The sequence below is a fragment of the Botryllus schlosseri genome, chromosome 3, assembly GCF_051294905.1.
Source record: "Botryllus schlosseri isolate E-star chromosome 3, Bs_hap1, whole genome shotgun sequence".
Taxonomy (NCBI): Eukaryota; Metazoa; Chordata; class Ascidiacea; order Stolidobranchia; family Styelidae; genus Botryllus; species Botryllus schlosseri.
In genome coordinates this window covers 19697945-19725553 of record NC_137238.1, presented here as the reverse complement: position 1 = coordinate 19725553, position 27609 = coordinate 19697945, and the positions used below count along the sequence as shown (strand labels likewise).

General features: G+C 40.4%; 1 protein-coding gene and 1 long non-coding RNA gene across 3 annotated transcripts in view; one reads left to right on the top strand and one right to left on the bottom strand.

Annotated features, from left to right (window-relative positions):
* Positions 1 to 77: 77 nt before the first annotated feature.
* Positions 78 to 12977, top strand: LOC145435980 (uncharacterized). 2 transcript variants are annotated; one of them, XM_080313268.1, is made up of 10 exons: positions 78 to 124; positions 1353 to 1417; positions 2112 to 2273; positions 3039 to 3161; positions 3749 to 3841; positions 5401 to 5862; positions 6675 to 6776; positions 6922 to 6985; positions 8865 to 9020; positions 11981 to 12977. In XM_080313268.1, exons 1-10 carry the CDS (start codon positions 94 to 96, stop codon positions 12154 to 12156), a joined length of 1434 nt encoding a protein of 477 aa, XP_080169394.1. In that variant the 5' UTR covers positions 78 to 93; the 3' UTR covers positions 12157 to 12977. The 2 variants fall into 2 exon arrangements, with proteins under 2 accessions (XP_080169394.1, XP_080169393.1); XM_080313267.1 differs by having other exon boundaries at positions 6639 to 6776.
* A 407-nt stretch (positions 12978 to 13384) lies between these two features.
* Positions 13385 to 27609, bottom strand: part of LOC145435998 (uncharacterized) — a 58436-nt gene continuing 44211 nt past the window's right edge. The window contains exon 2 of the long non-coding RNA XR_013914123.1: positions 13385 to 14292. This is a non-coding gene — a long non-coding RNA (uncharacterized LOC145435998). The remainder of the gene's footprint in view (positions 14293 to 27609) is intronic.

The following is a 27609-nucleotide window of genomic DNA, read 5'->3' as shown; positions in this document are numbered from 1 at the left end:
TGACTTGAGAAAATATGAGTATTTTTTGCGATTGGGAAACTGATTTGATTTTAGCAATTATCGAAACAACGTTTTTTTTCAGGGGATGTTGAGATGGGTAATGCCGTCGGCACAGCAACCCAAAGTGAGTCCGATCTGCATGCCTTTTAATCGCTACCAGTCGTGCAGTGACCTACATTGTGTGAACAGTTTGAGTCCTGTAGTGGTAGTTCTACTGGTGAAATTTGTTTTACTCACTTTCACCACATACTTGATAAAATTTGAAACTACGGTACTTACAATTCTATAAGTTCTTTTGCGGCAAAACTCCACCCTTTTTACACTTCGTAAAGTAAAAATAGTGGTAGGTAGGATATGTTTGCATAACTTCCATATGTGCAATAGTCATAGCAACTAGAGAAAATGGCCCCTGCACCAAGGTAGCAGATTATATTTTTGACAATTGAATATATTTGTACAGTGATCAGTTTTGCTTCGGTTTTGTACAAGCACGCTCCTAATTTCACAAGTAGCCACCTTCAATTAAGTCCTAAAAGTAGTCTACACAATGCTTTCACCAAATTTAAAACTTAAGTGAGTAGTCTACTCTTGTGACTATCATTTTCTACTTTCACTTGAAGTAATTTTGATATGTTCTGGAAATTGCAAACTTTACTAATAATAGGCTTACCATACGTCCTCTTTTAAGAGGATTTGTCCTCTTTTTTGACTTTTTTGAAAGTGTCCTCGGAGGACGCCCTTTTGTCCTCTTTTTTGAGATTTTGTCCTCTTTTTTGAAAATTTAGGTCAGATATAGAGGAAATTAGCGCAGAAGTGAAGCTCCGGCGGGTATTTCGGAGGAAAAAGCGGTGATTTCAGCTCTGAGCGAAATGAAGACCTTTTTTTTTTTTAGTCATCCACCTAGCAATGGGGAGTGAAAAAACGTGTTTTTGAGCTCTGAGCGGAAGTGATGAGACCTTTTTTTTTTTTCTTTTTTTTTTAGTCAACCGATCATCCGATCATTAAGCGGGTGAAATTTACCTGTTTTTGAGAATTCTTCTCCAGTTTTGCTTGTCTGAAATTTCTGAAAAAGTGTCCTCTTTTTTCATTTCCGAAATATGGTAAGCCTAACTAATAATGGAGTTAAAATTTAAGACTTTACTTGGACCTGAGTACCAATTCTGATTATTTTGAGTCTCACCACCCATGGTTGTAATTGTAAACAGAATCACCAAATTTTCGGACTAACATAAAGTGAAGCTGCTGTTCACGATGGTCTTGTAATTAAGTACTTGTGCCCCTCAATTGCTTGAACTACTACCCTAATTCGTATTTTTCTAACATACTTGCTACCAGTATACTATCCGTCACAGGAGCAAATATAAACTCGACATCTCGGACCACCAGTGGCGACACACATTCCGACACTTCTGGACAGGTAATATCCACCTTTTCAGTGCATATTTCTTGAAACTATTATCGAATTCAAAATTGTAGGGATTTTCACTTGGCCTAATATCAGTGCAATACACTGATGTTGTTAGCACTTTTTTGCAGAACTACCATTGCTCAACTCCAAGTAGTGCCTCGAGTGTCTATTTTTTTCTGAAGCCAGGGGTACACGGTGTAGATAGTGCATTTTTTCACGATGATGCGATTATATGGGAGAATAGCGGCTTGCACTCTGAATTTCGCTTTTCGCACTATTCGGCTAGTGTACAAGGCACAAAAATGCTTTTTTACTCCTCAATGCAGAATGTAAGGCCTTGTGACTGATTATTTGCAAACAGAGTTGTCATACAATCGTTAGAAGATTTTCTTGCTTATTGTTAAGGGCAATATCTTATAGAACTTCATTGTTTTAGTTTTTTCCCTGTCAAGAGCTTCTTGGAGGTACAAGAACTTCAGTATACAATCGAATAGCATATTCGTATTGAAATGAACCGAAATATTTTCGGCTGACTCTCAGGTCGCTTGTCAAATTTCATGATTAGGCTACTCCGCATTTGAATATCATGTATTTCTTATGTATGAATTTGAGAACCGTGTTAGTGAACCTCTGGAGTACTTAGTTATCTGTCAATATCTCGCACGCTATTACGGGTTACTCATGACGACCGTGCTTTCACTAGGGAACTTCCATCACTGGCAGTGGAACTATCGGCGATAGCTCAATTTTGTTCACTACAGTGGAGAGTAATCCTGTAGCGAACCAGGATTTCCAAACGCCATGTCAGGGAAGTTCGGGGGAACGCGACCGATTGCTTGGCGGTGAGAGTGATGACCTACCTCAAGTGAGCATTACTCATACCCACATATTTCGAAGTAGTCATCGTCTCTAACAGTGTGTTACTATAGCAAGGTTTCTTAACCTTGGGTCTGCGGACTAATTTTGATGGGTGAATGAAAGGCCTATGTTGAAACTACTATAAGATAGAACCATAAACCAACTACATATTCCTTCTTTATAAAATCAGTCCTTATTTTTGACTCAATGTATGTCCATATTTTGTCGTATTTCTAATGCTTACCACAGATCGCAATAGCCACATGGACGATACAAACGATAATAATTGCACTGCCAACTGGTAATCGGACTGTGATTAGGAATTTACGAAACTGATGACTTTTTAGTGAACAGCTTCCCAAATTTCATGGTTAGGCCACCCCGAATTTAACCCTGGATCTGCAAAAATTAGCTGACGGGGAGTCATGTAACCGCTTTATGAAAATTGTGTGTCCGCAATAGAAAAAAAATCACTATCCACTGTACTAGTATCTGGGGGAAGTATGGAACACTGCCAAAATTCTTTCTCTTTGATTGAATTTTGTTGATACGTATTTTGCATCACACCTTAGATCACCTGCTTGGTCGTAATTGTCAAAGTAGTCATGTATGCTTCTCAAGAATTGAATAGAAGTGAGAGAGTCTTTTGGATTCTCCAGATTGGGCTGGCATATCAATGCTAAGTTTCCCACGCAAAGATTTTGTGAGATCTCTGGTTTGTGAGACCAGAAAATGTATCTATCATTTCGTTACTGACCTACCCTGTGTTTAGTTTCAGAATGAGGGTTTACAAGGTGCAGCCCATATTTCTGAGGGGCCACAAATGGAAGATTCAGCCGATCCCTATGACACGGGGGAACAGCCCCTGAAAGGACGTATAAGGACCGAAGATCCTGTAAGTAACATATCAAGATCAGTCACAGCTGCGGCGCATTGACCCCCTCCCTGCCTTTTTTTACCCTGTGCCAAGTATGCCAAATTTACAGTGTCTGCAACGAAATTGTTAGTAATGTGATTAAGATTCGAAAAGAGTTTCAATCCCCCTAATCCAATAGTTCTCAAACTGGGGGTAGGGGCGAGAAGCTGCGGTAACTGAAATTTTTCACATCCCATTTATTAATTAATATTAATTGCCCTGTGTATGATCCTAATGTTGACAACTTTGATCGACCACAGATGTCTTATTGACTTCAATAGCTGTTGAAGTAGGCCACATTACGGTAATAATTTCATGAAGTACTGTTTTTGGTTGCTACGCTTTGAACTTGAAGTTTCCATTAAATACATTTATTCCTTGTATAGATGGATAAATAAGCTAGTAATGTATCGACTCAGGAAGTACTTCATTTGCCCATATCCGCCCCACGGACTGCAGAAGTTGCCCACCACTGTTGTACTCTGTCATGTGGGTTGTAAATTGTCACGAAACCAATTGATTTGTTCTTACCGTCTTCATTATATCGCTTCTTTCCTCTGTTACAGGAGACCTACCACAATTTTTTTCGTGAACAAGGCTTTGCAGTGCGGTATGAGCCAACAGTAGGACCGTATTCTCTACTAGCAGCTATTGTAATGGTAAGTCCTGACTGTCCTGTCATTATCTGACAACACGCTGTTACTCAACAAACGAAATATTGATCCTAAAAATGTCTTTGTCCTAGCAATTTCCAAGGCAATCCCTCAGTGCCGGACCATACCTCTGTCGCAGTATATTGATAGCTATCCAACGGCCATCGAGCATGTTCACATTCAAACCAAAATTCATGCAGTTTCTACTTACTAAATACTAATCAGTCGTCGAGATTAACAAGCCACAATCTGACATATCAACCGTGGCACCTTGGAGTTCGGCAGTGTTCAACTCATAATTTAACTTCTTGACCACAACCTGCTGTACTTTGCAGTGGCCCAAACCACTGCAAATACTCAATGTAAGAATTAATTCAACCGTGCAATAAGTTGATGTTGGTATTACTGAGTCACGACAGATTCACAACTAAGAGAACATAGCCACTGGCAAACTATAGGCTACCAGAGTTTACAGACTGATTCATCAGTATAGTGAAGTAAACAAGATAAATTTAACGCAATCGAATACGGTAGACGATATTTGCCACATGGTGTGGTTTGTATGCAAGCCCTTGCTAACGCAGTATTGAAATCCAGCTTGTTAAAATAAAACCTTGATTCAAACCTTGCAAAAAAAGAAGACTCAAGATCTGAGTTATTTTGAGCCTTGTGATGATTTCCTGCGCAGCGTGTGTTATTTAACACCCGAGATACACAAGCTGTGCAGAAGAAACAGCTACATCTATGACATTAAATGTCCGTTTTCCTGTTGTTCATTAGTATTATGGCATAGTAATATCAACAGCAATAACTGGGAGATACATTCAAGTATAATAAGTCATTCGGGAGTCATGGGGTACACACTACACCAGGGGTTGGGTACCTATGGCTCTTCTGGGTATAAGACATGGCTCTTTGCAAAATTTTTAAGTTTGTACTTAATTGATCAATATAGCAGCAACTTGTTAGTAAATTGTCATCATGGCCAGAATAATTATACTTGTCGCAGTATACACACGTCTTTGTGAGGTCAAGACAGCGGTGTACTCAGGGTTGTAGGCTCGGACCCCTGTTTCAAGATCCTCAAATTTAAGTTGCCAAATATGCAACTTGCAAAAGATCTATGTATGTAACTCAAGTTTCACATGCTTGAATAAGGCAACCAGCATGATTTAGTACGAGTTTTTACAGAGAAAATGAGGCGAACATGACGAATCCCATGTAGTAATTTCAAATTAGTGCTACCGTAACGTCACAAATTTTCAGTTGTTACGTATGGTTCTTTGGGAGTTAAAATGGAGAATGTAAGGCCAGTATGGCTCTTCTGACATAAAAGGTTTTCGACCCTGCGCTACACAGTACAATAAAAAACTTTTGAGTGGTACATGGACGGAAAGATTTTTAGACACACTGCCCTGGGCCAAGGTCGATGTCCGGTTAAAAGATGACTCCAATTCGCTCCGACGCCTTCCTGTATTCTCATCATATCCCAATCATGTACCATTTTGTTCTGCTCAAAATTACGATAAATCAATAACCGACTGACTGACAATTGCTGTTCACAGTGGCTTCACAGCAACCTGACCGAGGATCAAGTAACGGACCACGTCACTGCGTTACTCAACCGCTTGACACAGTACATCAGAAGTCACCCGGCAATATTCCGTCTCGCAATCTTGCAGAATAGCAGATCCGTTGATGAATACTTGGAGGAAATAAAGAGGGGAATGCTGGTGTGTGGCAAAATAATGGCTGAAGCTATCGCGTTGTCCGAGGGCTTGACTGTGAGGATCCTGAGTACCGACGGATGGGTGTTTGACTCCACTGAAGGTCCCATGGACGAGGCCGTTCTCATCGGACATGTTCAGGACAACTATTATCTTCTCCTCTGTGATCTGGGACGGTCGAGGAACGCAGACCCAGAGGCGTCCAGTAGTACAATACCCGTTTCTGACTCGAGACTGGAAGCACGCGGTCAGGCAATGGGGCAAAGCTATTCCGATAACCAAGCTGCATCGCGCAGATCGGTAAGTGACCACGAGACATAGATGGTCATCGGTCAGTAACAAATAACTTCTACCAAGTTCATCTACTTCTACATAAATTAAATAGGTAAATCTACCTATTTGAATAGTTTAGCCTTGTAATTGAATACAAAAGTATGTGACGCCTTGACTGAATCTACTCTTTTAAAAACACTTACTTGTCAGTACTCGTCATATCTTTGTGTTCTGCATATACTCAAGCAGAAGTAGAAGCAACGCTGAGTACTTACTCCACTTCTGCCACTAGACATCATGTTTGGAGAATCACCCTTAAGGGTCAATGCCACAAAGCCGATTCTGTAAATCCTTAATTGATGCCCGCTTCCAGCGATTAGGAAGTAAATGATCCTTGCGCCAAAAAGTAGTATTTTCTATGGTGATCGGCAGATTTTGGAATATGTGAATGATAGTTCTAGTCTGACGATGTAGCACAATGACTAGGCATTTCCCTGTTGTCATCGGCCAGATTCACTGCGTCGGTTACCTTGCATATAGTTAACAGGGCTCTAGTAAGGAAATATATTTGTGATGGTGTGCGTTTCTGGTTAACTGGCGATGTTATAATGGAGCCGTGATGGTTCGAAAATTATAGAGGGTATATCCGGCTTTAAACATGAATTCACATATAATGTTGCAGGCTTGAATAATTGGAAAAGTATAACATGTCATGTGAAACTTTTGTCAATGTTGAATGTTGTCTGTGTTGAATATGTGTAGCGATGGCTTCTCGAGTTTTGACAGTTGGGTATTCGTTGTAGGCAAAAGACTTCAGGAATGGCTGCGGTTCTGTTCAGGGCGAATGTGCAACTGGAGGTAGAGTGGCTTTGTCTGATCTTCCTCCTCTGCCGCAGCATTGTGAATGTCTCGAAGAAGGTGATCGCCGTAAAGTAAGAGAGGTAAGTTTGATTAGGATATTTCAAGGTGTTTGAAAGTGAAATTCTAGTTTGGATTGGTGAACTACTCATATCTATACTAAAATCTAAAAGGTTGCCCTTGTGTCTGGGGATCACAACTGTTTACAAAATTTTCGTTCCGTTTCAGCTGATCTACATGCGTCCAGAATTGGAATCGGTACCTTCTATTCTCATGCAAGACACTGAATTAGGTATGAAAAATATTTTAACACTTGCTAATGGGAACTGAGCCGAATTAGGTGCACGTCATTTTTTCAGCCGTCCCAACAAATTTATCAACTAGCCGGCAGGGTTGAAATGAATCGAGTCACGATTTTCTGGTGACTCAACTCTTGACAATCTGTGTCTTGACTCAACTTATACTCGAGTCATTGTGTGTGACTCGAACCAAGTCATATGACTCAAGATTAGGACAGCCAAGACAGATATTTTATTGCAACTTCAAAGAATAGTAAAGTTAGCACATTACTGGTATTTCGTCTATCAGTCCTGATTAATGGAAAATTGGGCCAGGAACTGTTAGGACTGAAAAAAATTATGATATTATAAATGTGAGCCATTCTATATCACTCGAGCAGAGTTGAAAAATGTGAGTTGAACGAGATTGAACTCAATACTGAACATGGAACATAGTGACTTGGACTCGACCCTCTTGTCAGGGTTGTAATGACTCGATTCATGACTCGACTCGAGTCCGACTCGAGTCACGATTTTCTGATGACTCTACTTGACTCGAGTCATTTTTCCAAAATATGGAAATGACTCGACTCGACTCGAGTCAATCTGTGTATTGACTCGACTTGGACTCTAGTCATTGCGCATGACTCGAGCCAAGTCATTGACTCGAGACTCAGACTGCCAAGATCGACAGTTCATTGTAATTCCAAAGCCAACACACTATTCGGATTTCGTCTGTTGGTACTGGTACTTGAAAATGCGACCAGAAACTGCTGAAAGTGAGGAAAATTGGTGTATTAAAACATCGAACCATTCGATACCACCAAATAGAGTTATAAAAGTGGGATTTTAACATGACCTTTACAAAAAACTGAGCAGTCAACACAATGACTTGGACTCGACTCGAGCCACAATACTGTGACTCGGACTCGACCCTCTTTTCGCTGACTTGTACTCGGACTTGACTCGGTGGTGAATTTAAAATTACTCGACTTGACTCGAGTCAAAACTATAAAAGTGAGATTGACTTGTGACTCGGTGCCTTGTGACTTGGTTACAACCCTGCCTCTTCTGACAGACTTGACTCGGCGGCGAATTGAAACTGACTCGACTTGACTCCAGTCAAAACTATAAAAGTGATATTGACTTGTGACTCGGAACCTTTTGACTTGGTTGCAACCCTGCTAGCCAGTAATATTCGGAGAAAAATGTTATTTTTGAACAACCCTATTGAAGATGCACCGTGATTTCTCTTTATGTTTTGAATTTATGCACCTTGCTGCTAAGAAATATTTTGTGGGAAACAATTTTTAGTTCCGTTTCATTCAAAAGTACCTTATCACCGTGGTCGACTTCAGTAATTCGCAGTTGGATTGTCACATGACATGTTGTTATGGAGGAGACATTTAGCAATGTTGTACCGACTAATTGCTATATCTCAAAGCGAAATGTCGTATTTCAAGAACACCAACTAGGTCGTTTTTTAATCAAATTTGAACTTATGACATCAATAAACATGCTTCCCAGCTTCTGGAGTACTCTAATCAGAATTAAATCCGGCCAATTAATCAATCGATTATTATTAGTCGCTTTATCAAGTTATGCAGACGTGGATAGTAGTACCAAATTTGTTGCATGCATTTGAGATGTGCAGATCGGTTTTTTTAAGGAAACAAAAGACTTAATAGTAAGATTTGGCCCTTACAGAAACAATGCAAGTACGGATTCAATCCCGTGTCTAGAACACCTGCCGAAATTCGAAATATCGATCCTGGATTAGTCGGAAGCCGATTTCCGTCACTAGATTCGAAAAATCCCTGCTGGCATCGCTACATTATGCACTTTATAATTTATGCCATTTCTCCTGTTTCAATGAGATTTTTTTCTCTTTAGCAATACAGATGCTGGAAGGCTCCAATTCTTTGCCTGATAAAGCAACGGGCCTGGCGGAAAAGTCACTTCTTGATGTGAAAGCGTTCTTTAAGCAATCGGGCATGTTCCAGGATTGGAAAGTTAAGCTTAAAGATTTGGAGCCACGGTGGAGCCCACGTACGTTTTTGTCCATTTCCTTACAGAGGCGGTCAAAGTATTGGTACTCCGGTGTCATGAAAGTAACGCTGTAAATTTTGACTCAATTTTTCCAAATTTTACCGGCTACCAATGTTTCCTCTGATTTTTGACGAGTTTGCGCACACTCGCCAACTCACTGCGGAGACCCTTGGACAACAGTGCGTAACGACTTAAAAAACAGGTCATCACTTCGGATGTCCGCAAGTTAGATTTTCTGTGCGCAGAGACTGTGTCAGTACTGCGCACATGCGCACTGCGCAGCTTAGAGGGGACGTTGCTGGCTACCCCATGAAATTGTTAGATTGCCCGAGAGAACGATCCACAACGAATTTCACTCAATTCGAACCAGTAGAAACGAAGTTATTGATGTTCAACATTTGATATTTCAAATCATACTACTGTAATTTTCCATGTATAATGCGCAAAATTTTACCGATTTTTTGCTCTAAAATAGGGGGGTGCGTATTATACATGGGTACAGTAAGCCTTGAAAAAAAATCCCTCGATCAAGAACTTGAAATTACACCTTTATTCGGGTTTGTTTAAATCGCGCATCACCTTTAGCCATTGGGCCCCGTAATTCGTATTATAGAGTGTAACGCGCTGCCAAATAGAGAAGCGTGTTGCCAATTAACGAAAAGCGTGTTTCTAATTAACGAGAGTCGTCTGCACAGCACGCAATCTCTTGCTTTTAGTTTGCCGTTTGTACGCGAGCGAAATTAGGTCGCTGATTGCTACAAGCGTGCGCGGCAATACTTGCTGATTTATCGCGTCAACGACAGGCCTTACCAATCGCATACACAAGAGGCCATGTGCGCAAGATAAAATCGCTTGCGTAATCAGTCGCATCTCCAACAGGACTGGTAGCCCCAAAATAACCGTTGGCCTGAGCAATCGCATCTGTAATTGTAATAGGCCTTGTGCGCAAGATGTCGTGTGCCGCTAGCCTGAGCTATAGCGTCGCCGACCTCACAGACTTTGGCTACTATCTACTCTTGTTCAGAGACAATGCCGTCAATTGTATTTTGATTAGCGATCATTATGTCATGATTGTTCGACAGTGCCATCGCAAAACAGAACAACATCGAATACTAAACCGCAACCATTCATGTACTGCGAATGCAGGGTGCGTACTATACATGGGTACAGGCTTTTTCCTAGAATATACACGCCATTTTAAGGGTGCGTATTATACATGGGGGCGCACTATATTCGGAAAATTACGGTAGTTACGACGAGTAGAAATATAATAAATAAGTGAAGAATTCGCCACCATAAATACTATTTTGTCCATGTCCAAAATTTTGTACTCTAATCGCAACTTCACATATATGTCATCTTCACTAATTCTGTGATACATGTTTTGTCTGCTTCGACACGGTAGTGTTACCGTACGTCTTCCTTTTTCAGGATTTTGAAAATGTCCTCCGAGAACACCTAAATGTCCTCATTTTAGAGATTTTGTCCTCTTTTTTGAGAATTCTGGTCGAATATAGGATAAAATTCGACTGAGGTACAGTAAATCAGCACTGAAACAACGCTCTGGCGGCACTATTTCGGGAGCTTAGCAGGAGAATTTACCTTTTTTTTAGTTAACCGACTGATAATGTGAAAGAAGAAACTGTATTTTGGGCGCTGAGCTAGAAATTTGACTTGTTTTTTTAGTCAACCGACCACAAAGTGGGAAAAATTTACCATTTTTTCAAGATTTTCCCCCCTGTATTCTCAGTTTAAATAGGCTTTTCGAAGTACAGAACTTCAATATTGCAGCAAACAATACGTTCATATTGTCATATTTATTCCACTGGAAGCTTTTCGACTGGCTCTCTTCAGCAGTGAACGCCAGTAAATGAGGTTAACTGGCGATCACTGCTGAAGAGACAATATGAATATGACAATATGCACATATTGTTTGCTGCAATATTCTAAGTTTAAAAATGTTGAAAAAGTGTCCTCCATTCCCCGATTCCAAAATATGGTATCCCTACTATACGGGCAATCAACTTTAAAATCCATTGTGTGAAACGTTTAAAGCCATCGTGTGAAATGACATTGAAACTAAAAATCTCGTTGATATATTAACTCTTAGTGCAGTGGTTCCCAACCTTTTTCGTCTCGTGCCCCCCTTGGCCGATATTTGAGCTAAAATTCCCCCCTATAAAAAAGTTGCCTGTGACTAAAAAATGTGCTTTAACGCGCAACCATTTGTTGACTGGGCAATTAATGGCCAAACATATTCAGACATGTCCGAACTATGGCGAATGCGCACTAAACTTTGGTAAAGCACAGCTAAATTTGACCTATTTTTGACCGATCGGGTAGCCGCTGACGAAAAATAAATCCCCAAGTTCTCTTGCTATGGACTTGAGTTGAATCGATGAATTTGGTACGGTATGTTTATCACGTTAGCTCATATGTTGGCTTAAAAAGTTAAACAATTTCACTAGCGGCCTTGTGCTGAATTCGGCTTGACGTTTTCCTGCCTAGTAGCAATTCGGTCGAGAGGCTGTCGCGGACCCAACGAAGTCGCCTCGTGAGCCTCACTTTATCAGGGGGTGTAATATATACGGAAGCCATTTAATTCATTTAAACATACACCTAGCTTGAAATCCGCCAAAGGAACATACAATTGTAAAGAACTAATTTCTACTTAACAGTTCTATACCTTAAAATTCTGAAAACCTTGCGAACCCAGTGTATCTTCCGATACAATGCCAAAGCCAGATTCCCCCCTAAAAATTTCGAAATTCCCCCCAAGGGAGGAATTCCCCCCCGGTTGGGAACCACTGTCTTAGTGGATAGGAGCATATAGTTTCAGGCTTTCAGTACTCGAAAAAATGGTCTCTCGCTGCTCGATTCAGATCGAATCATTGTGTCCACCCGTAATCTCGACTAATATCCGATCGCTCTTCAAAACCAAACTCGTGCTCCTTTTACAGAAGACCCGGACGGGCTCAAGGACGAACTCATCTCGCTGGTGATTAACGAGCAGGGCAGCAGACTGACGGTGGAAAGGCTCATCGTGTCTGTCCCGCGAAAGCCGAGCCTCTACCGGCTGTTTTGCGACAATTTCATCGCCTGTCTCGAAATGAAGTGCGAGAAAGTAGCCAGATAAGGAAGAATGCCGTGCATCAGGTGTATTATGGTCACGCTCCGAATAGGATTTTCCAGTCTCGGTGATGCACGGATTTAACATTACAAAATCCTAGTCACGAGTCTAGAATCCAAACTTCATTTTCAGAGTTGAGTGATCATTTTTTAGAAATGGTATGAAAAATGCCAGAAATTCTGCGTTCGAGTCCGAATCCGGATTTCGTTCCCGGTAACGGCGAATGTGTTTTTCGAAAAGACACGAAAATCGCAGTTGCGTGCTTGCGGTGGTATCGTTGTATGCTGCAATGCTGTAACAATGTATACCAAAGATGCCTGAAAGTTATGCATCAGACAATGAGATTATGTTAACTTGTTTTCATGCAAATTTTTAATCTTGTGATTTTCAAAATTTTAACAAAAAAACAAAAATGAATTTCTTTTTACTGACGTTTTTACCGCTTCCAGGCCCTATAAATCGGTTTTGATGGGAAATGAAAATATTTCAGTCGGTAATGAAATTAGATTCAAGTCGTTAGCAGTGTGGTTTTAACCATGAATTGCGTTGCACTGATTTGCTGCATGGCATAAGGTTACGTGGGCCTATCCATTGTGACGTAGTGAAATATATGATGTAATAACGCTAAAGTCGAATAATTTGAAAGGATTCTTTCTCTGGTTATTCCTTCTCTTCTATGGCACTGTCCTATCCAATTTCATAGTACCTCTTACAGCTATGGGACCTTCCGTTTCTGTGGCAGATTGCTGGGATATGGTTACATTAGCAACTACAGTAACGATGCTTGAATTTGTACTTAACCAAATCGACCGATGCCAAATCTATGTTTTCAAATCTTGTGCTGCCTTGCCTATCTCTGTTTGTTGTAAAATGTGCTGATATTAAAGTGATTTTATACTGCGTCGGTTACGCGAACTCGGATGGTGCTCTTTTTATCCGGCCCATTTTTGATAATATATTTGTGCGTTGCGCAAATGTTTTTCCTGCGCTGTTGTGCCGTTTTACCTGTTTCAACTCGCGGCTTTTTGCTACCAATTACTACCTTTGCAACTTCCCGTTCAAGTTACATTTATTTATTGATTTTATGTACAGTTTTAAACATGTTGTAGCTGTGTATGGTATGAAAACTGTTGCATATGAAATATTTATTAGAAGTAAAAAAATAGATTGATATATATACACAGTCGACTCCCTCCGCTTAATTTGGACCAAATAGAACGCGTTCAGCCAAATGTTCGGGGACAGAACAAAATTTTAAATTACAAGTTTGAAGATCAGGTTAATTTGAACAAGTCTCCACCTATTTCGGACTCAACTTCACAATTCATATCATTCGGCTATGAGTGTATGATACAATAAATAATACTTGATGAGTGATTGTGGTGTCTTTCCGCCCTTGAAAAATTACTTCATTATTCTAACCCCACGAGTGTTTCACACAGTAATATAGTAAATAATATATGGTAATTCATGAATCATTTGGTATCGAACCACAGTAAGGTGCAATGCAACACAATAACCTGAAGGTACAACTCATAGGCGTTTTATGCGATCAGTCCCAATTAATACAGAATAGCGCAGCTGCTATTCATTTAATATGCAACTTAACAGTATTTTCAATGTGCTGTCTGGCATTAGGCGTGGCCATGTAAGATTTAACGAACAAATGATTTTTTGCTGTATTACGATAAAAGCGAGCAGAACCAAAGTGTCTGAGTTGAGCGGAATCGACTGTATTTATAAGTTCTGAAATACTTTTCTGTTATTTCGGGATATAGAAAAATCCTTGTGGCGGTGTTGTCAGCCTAGGTCAGTGGTTAATAACCTTTTTTTTCAGCGCAGTCACTTGATTCCTTTGGGTGTCATTGCGTGAACCACGTAATGAGTATTTTATAAACTGAACTATACAGATTGACTATGCAAATGTTTCCCCCTTCGTCCACTGCTTATCACAGCCTCACATTACCATTCGGTCTAGTTGATACCGAATGACTTGACGACTGAAAAATGGTCATCACTTTCGCTTGTGACCTGTAGGCAAAGATTTAGGTTTAACATTGGCATTGCATGGACCTTAGGCTAAGCAGCCCCAGCCTAGGTAATGTTGTGAATAAAATGTTCCCATTCCATTTCACCAGTAACCTTTTTAGTCATGAAATAAGTGCAGTAATATGGTAGCTTCACCGCAGATGAAATTTCTTTAGCTGCCAATTATCGACTGCCATCAGCGAGTTATTATGTATAATGAATGCGTCATAACTTGGCGTATTATTCTTCCTGGTAAACTCTATGAATGTCTTTCCACGTTGGTAGTTATATCACCATGTCGATTCTTCGAATGCATTCATGCTATGTGGTTGGTTGATATCTGAAATCCGAGTTCGTACCGGCCCGTTTTTCATTTCACTATTGCACTGTCTCATTGCGTTTCCTCAATCCGTCTTCACTCTTCGTTTACCGGAATAGACATGTCTGTTCAAAAAATCCGAGCCTCTTTTTGCTGCGTCTTGTCCATAGCTTTTAGTTTTGGTAGACTTAGTTTGCAGTAGTGACCGAAGGAATTGAATTGACAGGCGTAGAGACACGCTGGCAAGATGTATAGGCAGAGGTGGTCAGGGACGAAGTAATTCTACTTATTCAAAGTACTGAAGTACTTTCCGCTATTTCAGTTCGTCAAGCATTATATTCCTTCAAGTAGAGAGAGATAGAAACTGAGGAATATCGGGGCTGTTTTCACGGAGTACCTACAAAAATTTAATTTTCATAAAAGTGGCCTTATCATCGCGCTAGTTGGATATGGAGTGACTGATATGTCTTCACGAAAGTATCGGTGAATATAGGGGAGATGTGGTACCGATGGATCACTGGGACCGAAAATACTTTGCAAATTCTCTATGATAATTCCATGATAACACTCCGTGAACTTGTCTACAATTGCATGCTGGCAAAACCTTTCCTCACATACAAAAAAATTCGACGCGCGCGAGCAATGGGGTCTCGCACAGATGATTTTTGTTTTAGGGGGTGTAAACTAAATTTAGATCGACATATACATTTTTCTTTGTAACCTTCAACACGAACAAACCAGCAATCATTTTTTGTGTGAAGTGTAGGACTTGTATCAGGCTATATAATGGCACCTATTATTTTTTTCAGTACTTTCCTTGAGTGGACTTTTTTTCGATTCATTTATAAAATTCGTAGGGTGGGGACCGATGATACAATAGCCAAATCAAGCAAAATAATCAAGCATACTAACCATGAAACAAATGAAACATGTCTACGTACAGAAAATCTTTATGTAATAATTGCATATGATGTTTTATCGCTATAACGAGGTATTTGGAAGTTACACTGTCGATTTTCGGACAATATGTATGTACCCTCAAATTTATAAGTCCGAGCCTAAATCGAAACGTGATTTTATGACAACATTTGAGTTAATATTTATTCTATTTTTTGACAGTTGCGACCAAACATTCTTTTTTGGCTTGCTGTAGCTTAGATTATAATACTGAGCAAGAAAAGTAGTCACATTTGAGTTTTTTAGGGTATATGTGTCATCATAGGTCCCCGGGTCGTGTGTCATTGGACCCACCGGGTGGGGACCGATGACACATTCGAGTAACAAATTTTGAACGCCCATAAATATTTTTTGAAAAGACGGATATTCATGTATATGTGCGCGATCGGTAGGGCTTGTATCAAAGTGCTGAGCCAGCAAAAGATCTGCTGTTTTCGGCTGAACATTTCAGGGCCAGCGATCATTTTCCGATTTTTGATCCATCGGTACCACATCTCCCCTATTTAGATGGTGGGTTGCTGGATTCCGTTCACACCGCATTGTCACCCATGTGACATGGTTCATCACAATTAATATGGGGCGTCAAAACGTTTGAAACTGCCGTTTCGCAGTCTAGCTTCTACTTATCGCAGGGCTCTTCAACAGGATGTATCGCACATCCTAGAGCTGTGGTGTCAAATATACGGCCCGTCAGGTGATTTCATCCGGCCCGCGAAGAAATTTTGAGTAGATTAAAAAGTGCTTGTATTATCCCGCACATTTCTAACAAATATTGAGATCTTTGGTAAGAAATACTTTCATTAAATAATCCCCCAATACATCAAATTTCGAGTATTTGATCATAGGCCACATAAGAACCACTCGACAGCGGTGTTGTGGTTTCTTGTTATTATTACAAGAAAGTCGCTGACATTGACACCGATTTCCCAGAAGACAACAAAGTGCATATTGACTTCAGAGTTCTATGGGAAAATTGGCCCAAAACTAGTTATTGACAGAAGCGAAAACGCCAATGCTAAACTGTTATATGCAGGTTTCATTGAGAATATAATGCTTGCGTAGATATATAGGCCCGAGGCATTTAATGCAAATAGATGTGGTCGCACCACTGCATCAATTCGGACTCGAATGGTCTCCACCAGATGTGGTCAGTAACGAAGTACTTCTACTTTTTCGAAGTACTCAAGTAGTTTTCCTCTACTTCTGGTACTTACTCAAGTAGATCTTTTTTTCGCTACTTCTACTTCGTAATATTTTGTGAACTACTTACTCACTTTTCGCTATTTTCAGTTTGTCAAGTAGAAGTAGTCTAATCCCCCAATAAGAGAGATAGCCTAAGGAATTTCGGGGCTGTTTTCCCGTAGTACCAACATTTAATTTTCATAAAAGTCATGTAATACTCCGAATTTTCGTTGCGCTTCGCGCACAGTAGATATGAAGTGACAAATATGTTTTAACGAAAGTATCGCTGAATATAGTTTAGATACCGTGGCTGGGTTTCGTTCACACCGCATTGTCGCCTATATCAAATATTTCATCACAGTAAGCATGGCCCCCCATAACGTTTGAAACTACCGTTTCGTAATCTAGCAATTACCTATTATACCTATAGCAGCCCATGACGTGTAATAATCTGGAAAAGTGGATTTTGAGTTTATTTGACGTTAGACCTGTTCTAGCATACCACCGTTGAAACTTTCTGGACAAAAGACATGAAATATATTTTCTGCTTTTAGAAGTAGTATTTGTATTTTTCTTTCCATTACGAGTATTATACGTTGATTTCTAATTATAGTTTCAGTTCTTTTCTCTGAAGAACATACATGTTAAAGTATAAAAGCAAGTGTAGTATGCTTTATATTTTCCGAAAATAAAGCTATACACTATATGGCATTTTTACGATCTGCCATATTTTTAATTAAAGTATATACTAATCGCGCAAAGTGTTGAAGCCGTACCCGAGACATCTTCTCCGCATTGCTCTTTGACTGACTGAACTGTAGTGGCCTTATAATATGGGGGAGGGCACCATGCCATGACATTTTCTAAAACGGGGTGTTCGAGTAAACAAAGGATTAGTATCGCATTTCCACATCAATACTATCATTTACATCCCACGATGTAGACGACTGCTTATTCTGTCAAAAATTGACACCTCCTGGGATGCATCAATATGAATCAACCTCTCTACACCTTCCGCATAGCTCCATTTGTAGCTTTTGACAGTCCATGCGGGCGAATTACGATCGTTTTCACAACTACTTACTTACTTGAATAGATTTAAAGTCAGTCAATCCTACTTCTACTTCAAGTAGTTTTAGGTTGCCTAGTAAAGAAGTACTTCTACTCGTACTTGAGTAGATTTTTTCGTTGCTACTTCTACTTCTACTTGAGTAGCCTTCTTGACTACTTTGACCACCTCTGGTCTCCACACTCAAGAGAAACCAGAATTGCGATATAAAATATCCATGAAGCAAATTCCAACGTTCCCTGGGTTAACACCAGTATTTACGACTGCATCATAGAGAGCTCTGTTTAATCGGTTTTAACTGTATTCTGCCGTCCAATCAACATATTATTGCCAATTCCATTGTTTGGAATATTACTGCCAATGAAGATGCAGCTAGAATTGAACCGCTATGATCCGTAAGATAATGTAATATACAGCGCCTAAAGAGGCTTGATGATAAAGTATTCAAAAGAACAAGGGCGTGGATTTTCAGGTTATATTTTGGAATCGTTTGACTGGTGCGGCCCGCATGCTATCTATTTTGAATCCGGCCCGCGGCGGCAGTTGTGTACTATAATTTTTACAGGGTGTGGAACTCGGATGATGTGTACCAGATTAGCATTACGATATATATCACTAACCTACGTATACATCAGAGATGAGCATAACATAACATTGTTGGGTTATTATTTTTATCAGAACAAGTCACACACAATGTACAATGCGATAAAGACACAATGCGATGTCATGAACAGATAGGAGGATGTCGAACGACACGCATCAGTAGCGATCCTTTACTCTAACATCCACCTCGGCCTAAAGTGCCCGATATGTCACAGTTCTTTTCGATGTTGATCTTCTTTGAAGCCACTAGGGCCCTTTCTACTAGTTCTTTCCATTCCTTGTGAGTGCTTTCTTTCGTCGGGTCTTTTACTGGGCTTTTTTGTCGCCGTAAGAACGGCAACGGCGGGGGAAGAGGAGCCCAGATAAACCTCCGACGGGAATCGAACCCAGTCCGTCCGCTTGGTGGGCGCTTATCGTAATCACAACACTATCTCCCCCGCATGAGCATGGATTAGGATTAAGATTTGGAAAAACCGGATTTGTGAAAGTTTGCCGGAGTAGGTTTGGATTAGGATTTGAGATTGTTTTTTAATACGTTAGGATTGGATCATCATCATCATTGGGTTATTAGCAAATTTTATCAGTTCAATACACCACAAAAATGCGATACTATGAAAAAATAGGAAGCTGTCGAAGCGACTTGGAGTAGTCTATGGAATCATGGAACCCATGGCCTAGGCCCTAGGCGATGTAAAGAGGCGAGGCATGCACAATATTGCACATTGCACACTGAATCAAAAGTAAAAGAAGATAGTATGGAAAAAAAGCAAGCGACAAAAATGGGGGTGGCATGTCATGGAAGGCGAGATCGATAAGTCAGGTCGTGGTCCGGTAATCTTGAGGATGGACTAGTGTTTATTTAGTAGTAATTGCTTTGTATTTCGACTTGAATATGGACAATTGGACATGCTATAGTCGACTGTCGGATGGCCGGCGGGATACTGTTCCACACGTCAGGTCCGGCATATTTGATAGAGCGATGATCTTTTCGGTCGATAATATGGATATTTGGACGACGTGGACGCGCGTGTTGTATTTGTGTGCTTTTGATTCCAGGGTAAAGAAGTCATTGAAGTATTCGGGACCGATTTTCGGGGAGATTTATGTCTTCATCATCATTGGTTTATTAGCAATTTTATCAGTTCAATACACCACAAAAAATGCGATACAATGAAAAGACAGGAAGATGTCGAAGCGACAAGGAGTAGTCTATGGAATCTGACACCCACCTTGGCCTAGGCGATGTAAAGAGGAGGCATGCACACTGAATGAAAGTAAAGAATATAGTATAGAAAAAGAAAGCGACAAGAAATAGGGCGGCATGTCATGGGAAGCGAGATCGATAGGTCAGTCGTGGTCCGGTAATCTTGAGGATGGACTGTATTTATTTAGTAGTAATTGCTTGTCCTGTGGCGAATATCGACAAAGCATTTCGTCCTACCAAAGTTACCTCATGTACTTTGGCACTCATTAGGCGTTTTATTTCTTTTTCAGAATTATAGGAATAGGATGTAGGCTTTATATGTGGAATTCTAATTTTGAATCGGATTAGGATCAGGATTAGAATATAAAAATTTTCTGGATTAGCATTACGATTAGGATATGAAGCTTCGGATTTGCAGTGGCGGCTCGTGACAATATCGGGTGGTGGGGCAAGGGCTGCAAGCGACTTTTCATTAAGATGGCGTTTTCCAACGTAGACAAGTAACTCAATGATGGTACGGTAACATGAATTTCCCGGCAACAGTGATTTTAACGTATGTGCCACGAGAGGTCCGCCGGTGAGCTGTGACTTGAAGTGTGGTAACTGCCAGAGATGAGCATGGATTAGGATTAGGTTTTGAAAAAACAGGATTTGTGAAATTTTGTCGGATTTGGATTAGACATTTTTTTCAGAACGGATTAGAATTTGGATTGGATTTACCTATTTTCTGGGAGATTGAAATGTCAGGTGGCGAATGGCGACAAACTTAATTCAGATCAGTTATTAATGTACTTATGGTTACTAAGTTATCTTGAATCAAGTGAATCGTTGGTGGTGAAAGAAAATTTTCGAGTCCCTCCATTGCATAAATTAGTATTTTTTCTGAATTTCCAGTTGGAATCGGATTAGGATTGGACATGGACTTCAATATGAAAAAGTTATGGATTAGGATATGGATTTGGATTTGAAGGTTCGGATTTGGATTGGATTAGGATATAGAAATTTCAAATCCGCTCATCTCTGGTAACTGCGTAAACGGCGTACGGAACAAAGATTCAACACGGTTCATGTTCGCACTAGACCTGGAAATGACTATAACTCGAGAGATAGCGTAAGCCTAACTGGAAAGGTCAACGAGTTCGGACAGATACGCAATTGTTATCTCATAGATTGGGCCTGTCATATTGATTCCAAAACATCATTCTGAAGAACTAAGAATAGTAGTCTCGGAAATTCGGTCTCGGTACAGCATAGGAGATTTTGGCCTTGAAACTGGAGACTGTAACACGACACATACGGCTTTATTACTGTCTATAGGTCAGCTGCAAGCCGCCATCGAAAACGAAATAGCTATCGCGCTTGACAGCAGGGGGTTGTGAGCAAATGGCTTGAAGGCCACAATTTCACGGTGAAATTGACATTGGAGAATATATAATATCAATGTAAATATTTGAATGCAAACTGAGAATGATATCATCATCTCAGTTAACGTTACCGCAGATACATCGGCTTTTGCGTGAAATCCGCAATGCGTTGTATGCTAAAGTGTCAGATCGGAGCACATCTCTACCATACTCGACCTTGATAACGAAATTACTGCCATAATCACTAAGTGTCAACCTTGAGACTTGGCGCAGCGTTCGATACTAAAACCAAGACATACCGTGCAAAAGCTTATGACGGATCTAGGTAAGGAGCATCGTTAAAATCAATAGATACCAATACCGGCTTTGCGCATAATCTGTTTGCGATAAATGACGAGTCAGCTCTCACTCGAATTAGGAAACGAAATTACCACTAACACAGTTCAGTGACAAACTTAAAACTTGGTACAGCGTTCGATACTAACATTAAGACTTACGGTGCCAAATTTCATAACCGATCTCAGTATTGAACATCGCCAAAATCAATGGATACCAATACCGGCTTTTGAGTAAAATCTGTTTGCGATACATGACGGATCAGCACACACTCAATTTCGGAAACGGAATTACTACCCTAAACTTTAAGTAGAAACCCTGAAACTTGGGGCAGTGTTAAATACCACCATCACGACATGACATACCAAGTTTCAAGAGTTTTCATGGTGTGAAACACCATCAAAATCGACCTATACCAGCAAAGGTCGACTAAACGCATATTACGGTAATCGAGTTCAGATATAGATACGATTGTTACATCACACCTTAGGGGCGACCAGGCATATTTGCCCCGCTTGCTCGGCTTTTAACGAATAGGAGAGAGTAAATCACCGTTTCTTTATTGTGCGCGGCCTTGAGAGAATAGACAGTGAAAGCTTGTTATGAGCGCTACCGGGGCATGCCCCGGCTAGGCATTCGCAAAGCGAAAACACGGAAGAGAATTTGATTTTCGCAGAGACTTCGCTATATATGGGCATTTACAAGCGAAAGGACAAGAATAATACGATTTTCGCTGTGATTTCGGTATATATAGATTGGTGTGCGTCTATAAATGGTAAAGAATTGTTATTGAACAGAATATTAGGTGGGGCAATGCCCCAGTTGCCCTATAGGACGAGCCGCCACTGCGGATTTGGATTGGATTAGGACATAGAAATCTGAAATCCGCTCATTTCTTGTATAGCTCAGTGGTTTCTTGTATACTTTGAGCTCATGAAGAAAGCACGAAGGGTAATACCATAGCAATTTATAACGTTGTAAATTGCTATGGTGATACTGTATTCGGATGTCAAAATGCGATGGGGCGTGTAGCCTGGAAGCGTTCAAACTTCGTTTTCTTTAGTTTAATGCAATAATACAATTTGTGATCCCGTTTTCGTTGTTCATTTCGTTTGTTCATATAGTTATAATTAACACTGTTATAATTGCCCCGCATGGGCGGTACAATTGTCCCTGGGTACGGGGCGAGTGCAACATTTGAGCGGCGATTTACGCGACCAAAAATTTCCATGATTGATTGAGTTCCATATTAGTTTTTATATCAACTATCGAGTTGTTGGCTTCTTAATATAAAACTTTGGAAATGAAATTTCCTTGAGAAAAACACGCAATGTTAGAAAATACAAAAACGGGGTTACAATTGTCCCGCAGTCTCTCCTACTGTAGCCAATAGCCTGAGCGAGACACACAGAAAATATGGCTTTATTATGAGAATTCATGATAATATTTGTCCGACTGGTTTTTCAGGAAAACATGTTCGAAGATCTTTAGGATGAACTATAGTGTTGGGGTGAGCAACGAGCGAGTTCAGGCCTATGCGACTCATTCATTCCGAGGCCAACCCATCCACTTCTGCGTCGGTGCACGTGAAGACGTTAAGTTTTGGCCAACAAATCTCCGATAAAATGCGGTGCCAAAAACATTATAGCGGCGACAAAACCTTGGCCAAAAATGACCGATGCTGGATGGGCGAACCTTTCGATATGGATATGATCCGTTGTCGGCACGGAATAGTCCCGTTCTTGCAATCTGAGTAGACAGTAGTTACAGTAGTACAATGGCGACACGCAGAGGAATTTAATTCACCCTAATTTGAAATCGAGTGCGTCAGACAAGTTTTGTAGAACTGTGTTGGGTAGAATTGTGGTGCGCGCGTTCTGTAGCCTATATGTCATACATGTCCGTGAAATCGTAGCATAATACTGTAATATTAAAAATGAATTCCTTTTCATGGGTGAGGCTCGGGTCGCGAGATGTCACAAAACCTCAGATTTTGGAGTCTAAAAAGCAACTTTACCGTTATTACTGTTCAGTGTTCAGGGCATGGTATGGTATGGTATGGAACGAGAATTTTCCATGCTCCATACTTGCCTTACTCTCTCCATACCATACTTGCAATTTTCCATAACATACCAACATTGTTCCATACCATACTTGATACATATTCCATACTTTCGAATACTTCAATATCATAAGTATAGTACCTTTTCTAGCACCTATATTATTGATATTTCGGATGTCGTTATTGCTTAAACTAGCCATGATGCGAATCTAACTCCTGGTAATAGTTTTACAGTTTTACTGTTTTGGTGAGGTTTAGTTCACAGTGCTGAGGTGCCGTGTACCTCTACTCGACAGCTTCCTCGAGCAAAATGAGATAGTCAGCAGATTGTTATCTAGGAATGTCCACAAAAGGGACTGGCAACATACGGCCCGCAACGAGATTTTGTCCGCCCCGCGGACAGTTTCCCGTCTTACATGATCATGTGGCCCGCGGCCCCAATCTGCCGAGATTCCCCACTACTTGCCTAAACATCAAATTTTAGTGACTGCATGTTATGATATAGGTCTGCGCACTGCGCGGGAGTGGAGCTTAGGGGTAAGTCCTTCAAAGCATTTACGATGTACTCAACCCTAATGAATTGATATATTGGTACATTTTCGGTAAAGGGGCTTATCAAACGCTTTGAAATCTTAATTGAGGATTGCACTGTGAGTTAGTTGATCAGAGAGAAGCAGACATGGCGGCGCCTGTATGACAATGCTGTTCTCAAATCCACATTGTATTTTCATTATTGGCGAGAAATGACTTTGAAGTGACATTTCTGTCGATAAAATACAATCAATAAATACGATTTATTCCTTGTATATATGGGCCAATAATTTATCCATTCAGCAATCCGACCCGCCAAGTACTTAATTTTCCTAAATCGGGCCCGCCGACTAGAGAAGTTGCACGCCACTGCTCCATAAGATATCATCGCATTTCCGATGCATTGGCATGAGGCACATGCAGAGGTGATCAGTAACGAAGTACTTTTACTTTTTGAAGTACTTGAAGTAGATTTTGCCAACTCACACTACTTTTAAATAATTCTGATTGTAGACTACTTCTACTTCTACTTGACAGTTTTCAGTTTTAGAGGCAAAAATAAGCGTAGAATACCTACTTACTTACTTGTGAACCACCACTCCTACTTCTACTTGAGTAGAAATTTCGGCGTTACTTCTACTTCTACTTGAGTAGCGACGGTGACTACTTTGACCACCTCTGGGCACATGCAAGTTTGGAGTAAATACTCCCAAAACAATTTATAATATAGGTGCACCCATAAAATATCCCAGCTACAGGCGATCAATACTGCAGCGATCTATTTGATTATTAGTACAGTATTTGGTTGTTGTAAGTATTACATCACAAAATCATCTCATTCGAAGTGCTCGTAAAACCGTTGCACAAGCGTGTATTTGATCCTACACAGCGTTCAATAGTTCACGTTCACACATAACAAAAGCGATCATATTCCGTGAACAGCGAACAACGTACGCTTCTTGAAGCTTGCACGATAAAATGTATAAAACACCAAAGTATGGAAGTATGGGAATGTCGTTCCATACCATAGATTAAAATCTTCCATTCCATACCATACTTGCATTGTTCCATTTCCATACCAAAATATCGATCCATACCATACCATACTTCCATACCATACCATACCATACCATGCCCTGTTACTGTTATAATTTCTCAAGTTAGATTGCTGGGCTAAAGAGAAGAACACACAGTCTTGTGAGTTTGTTTGCTCTTCTCATTTACTCGCGAGATAGAAAATTGGAAATCGAAATAAAAAAAAACAGAACACAAGTTGGAGCAACGTATCGTAAAAGGTAGCGAGCTCTACGGCGCCCACTCTCCTTGATAATTTTGGACCTTATTTTCCAAAACATAAGGCAAAAGCCTCAACATAAACCCACGTGGGTTTTTCACCCTTTCGACAAGCTGGAGCCTCCGGGGACTTTGCGTCAGTTCTCAAAAACTATTATTTGCCAGCAAGCATTTTTCACTAGCAAAAAATACGCTGTGTTTTGGATAGGAGTGCAGAACATATTTTAAGGCCTGGCCATCCACGGACTAGTAGAAGTTCTTGTTCAAAACCCAACAACTTGTTTTGCCGAGAAGGGTTTTATAGTGAAGAAAAAAAAGCGAAAAAGGTTGCCTTTTTAATGAGACACTTGAAAGCCAATTTGTTGTACATCGGAACAAAATGTTGTTAAGTATCTTCATCTTCTTTTTGTGTAACAATGTTCGGTTAGTTTGTGCGAATGGAGCTCAAAAAGGTTGAAAAGCACTGGCCTGGAGTCATTGTCCTGCTCAATGCATGGTGGTCACCGGCACCACTGTGCCTATTTATCTAAAATATGCTCATGTTTTTAGTTTCTTTTCAGTTCTTATTAAAATGAAGACATGAAATCGTATCTCGTAAGACGTATCTCGGCACCTTCTGGCCTACAGAATTGTCAAAAGTGACCAAGCTGTAAGAAGGCGTGATCAATGACGGTGTACAGTAGGGTTACCATACGTCCTCTTTTAAGAGGATTTGTCCTCTTTTTTGACTTTTTTGAAAGTGTCCTCGGAGGACGCCCTTTTGTCCTCTTTTTTGAGATTTTGTCTTCTTTTTTGAAAATTTAGGTCAGATTTAGAGCAAATTGCGAGTGATAAGCCGTAAATTAGCACAGAAGTGGCGGGTATTTCGGAGTGAAAAACGGTGAGTGTTTAGCCTTGAGCGGAAAATGACCTTTTTCGACCTCATCCACCTAGCAATGCGGAGAGAAAAACGGTATTTTGAGCTCTGAGCGGAATAGTCATCCACCTAGCAATGCGGAGAGATAAACGGTATTTTGAGCTCTGAGCGGAAAGATGTCCTTTTTTTTAGTCAACCGATCACAAAGTGGGATAAATTCACCGGTTTTTGAGAATTCTTCTCCGGTTTTGCAAGTCTCAGATTTCTGAAAAAGTGTCCTCTTTTTAGATTTCCAAAATATGGTAAGCCTAGTGTACAGCTGGCGCGGACGGCGACGTCCGTAGTCAAGAACTGATCCGACTGAGTGTATCTGCAGACCAAGTTGGCTGTTTGGTTATCGTTTCAACCCCTACCAACCTTTTAACTATCTTAATATTAATAGACGAATAAATGAACGAACGAACGTAAGGAAGAAACGCATTTGCATCTTGATAGGATTCCAACAATAAAAACTCTTTCTACCGCGGCGCTAAGCAGAAAAATGCATTTGATTTAAAAGTGATCCAGATTTCGAAGTTCAGCGACTGAATGAACATCAGACGTTTGCACTGTCTTTACCAACTCTTGCAGTCACTAGCCCATCATGCAATCTAGAAACTCCCCGCGCAGCCTCATGCCGCCTCAAACTCACACACGATTATACGTAAGGCTACACTATAACACTACCAGGTGTTTCCCCGTGTGAACCACCAAGTAATGGAAGATACCGCCTTGCGAAATATGACTCAGGAAAAGACTGGTATAAAGTAGAAAGAATATATAGTTGACGCTATCTGGGAATCAGTAACTGTTACTATGCGCACAGTTTCTATACCCATCACAGCTAACTCTAGCACTTCACATGTAGGTCATTGAATAATAATCTTCCAAATAAATAGTAATATTCGGCGAGGCGTATCGACTGCTGTAAGGAGCGAGAGAATACAACATCGCCGGGGAAAAAGTGGAAACATGAATCATCATAAGAAAAACCGGCATAAGAAAAACCGGTGCGGTGGGGCCTTTAAATGTGGTCGCTTCCTGAGCCTGGCTGAATGGAGTGGATCGGATCGGCATCTAGTCAATTACAGTTAATCTCAATATGATTTTGTATGTTAATCTTGCGGTAACCGGTAAGGTGTATTTGTACAAGCGTGAGGGGAATATTCAGGCAAATCCTGCCATGGCATGCCTCTTATTTACATGCTTTAGGCCAAGTCTGATTGTCGTTTCGGCACCCTCCTATCTTTTCATTATATGGCAATCTTGTGGTGTATTGTTGTTGTGATGATGGCCTACTGAGCCAATACCAGCCAGCGTTAAACATTACTAAATAGCTGATTCTGCTTGTCGATGTCACTAATTAGGAGCAATCTTATAGCTTGCAACAGTTGCAAGCTCACCAGTCACCACATTATTTGATCATAAAGTCATAAGGGCGAAACTGATTTCAAGTGAATCGCGTTTGCACTGATTCAGGAGATATAAATGAGATTACTTTTACTGGAACGAAGCCTATATATATAAATGAGTGGCCTTTACGAGTCGAACTCCATTGGAAATCGGGGTAAGCCCGATTGCAAAAGTCTGTAAAACTGTACTCTTTCTCGGTTCTC

What these genes read in the sequence shown, in the direction of transcription:
- LOC145435980 (XM_080313267.1), top strand. Translation starts at nt 94, where the DNA reads ATGGGTAATGCCGTCGGCACAGCAACCCAAA. An exon ending in GTATAAGGACCGAAGATCCT is followed by an intron (nt 3,162 to 3,748) that starts GTAAGTAACATA and finishes CCTCTGTTACAG; the next exon opens with GAGACCTACCACAATTTTTT. An exon ending in CATGCAAGACACTGAATTAG is followed by an intron (nt 6,986 to 8,864) that starts GTATGAAAAATA and finishes TTTTCTCTTTAG; the next exon opens with CAATACAGATGCTGGAAGGC.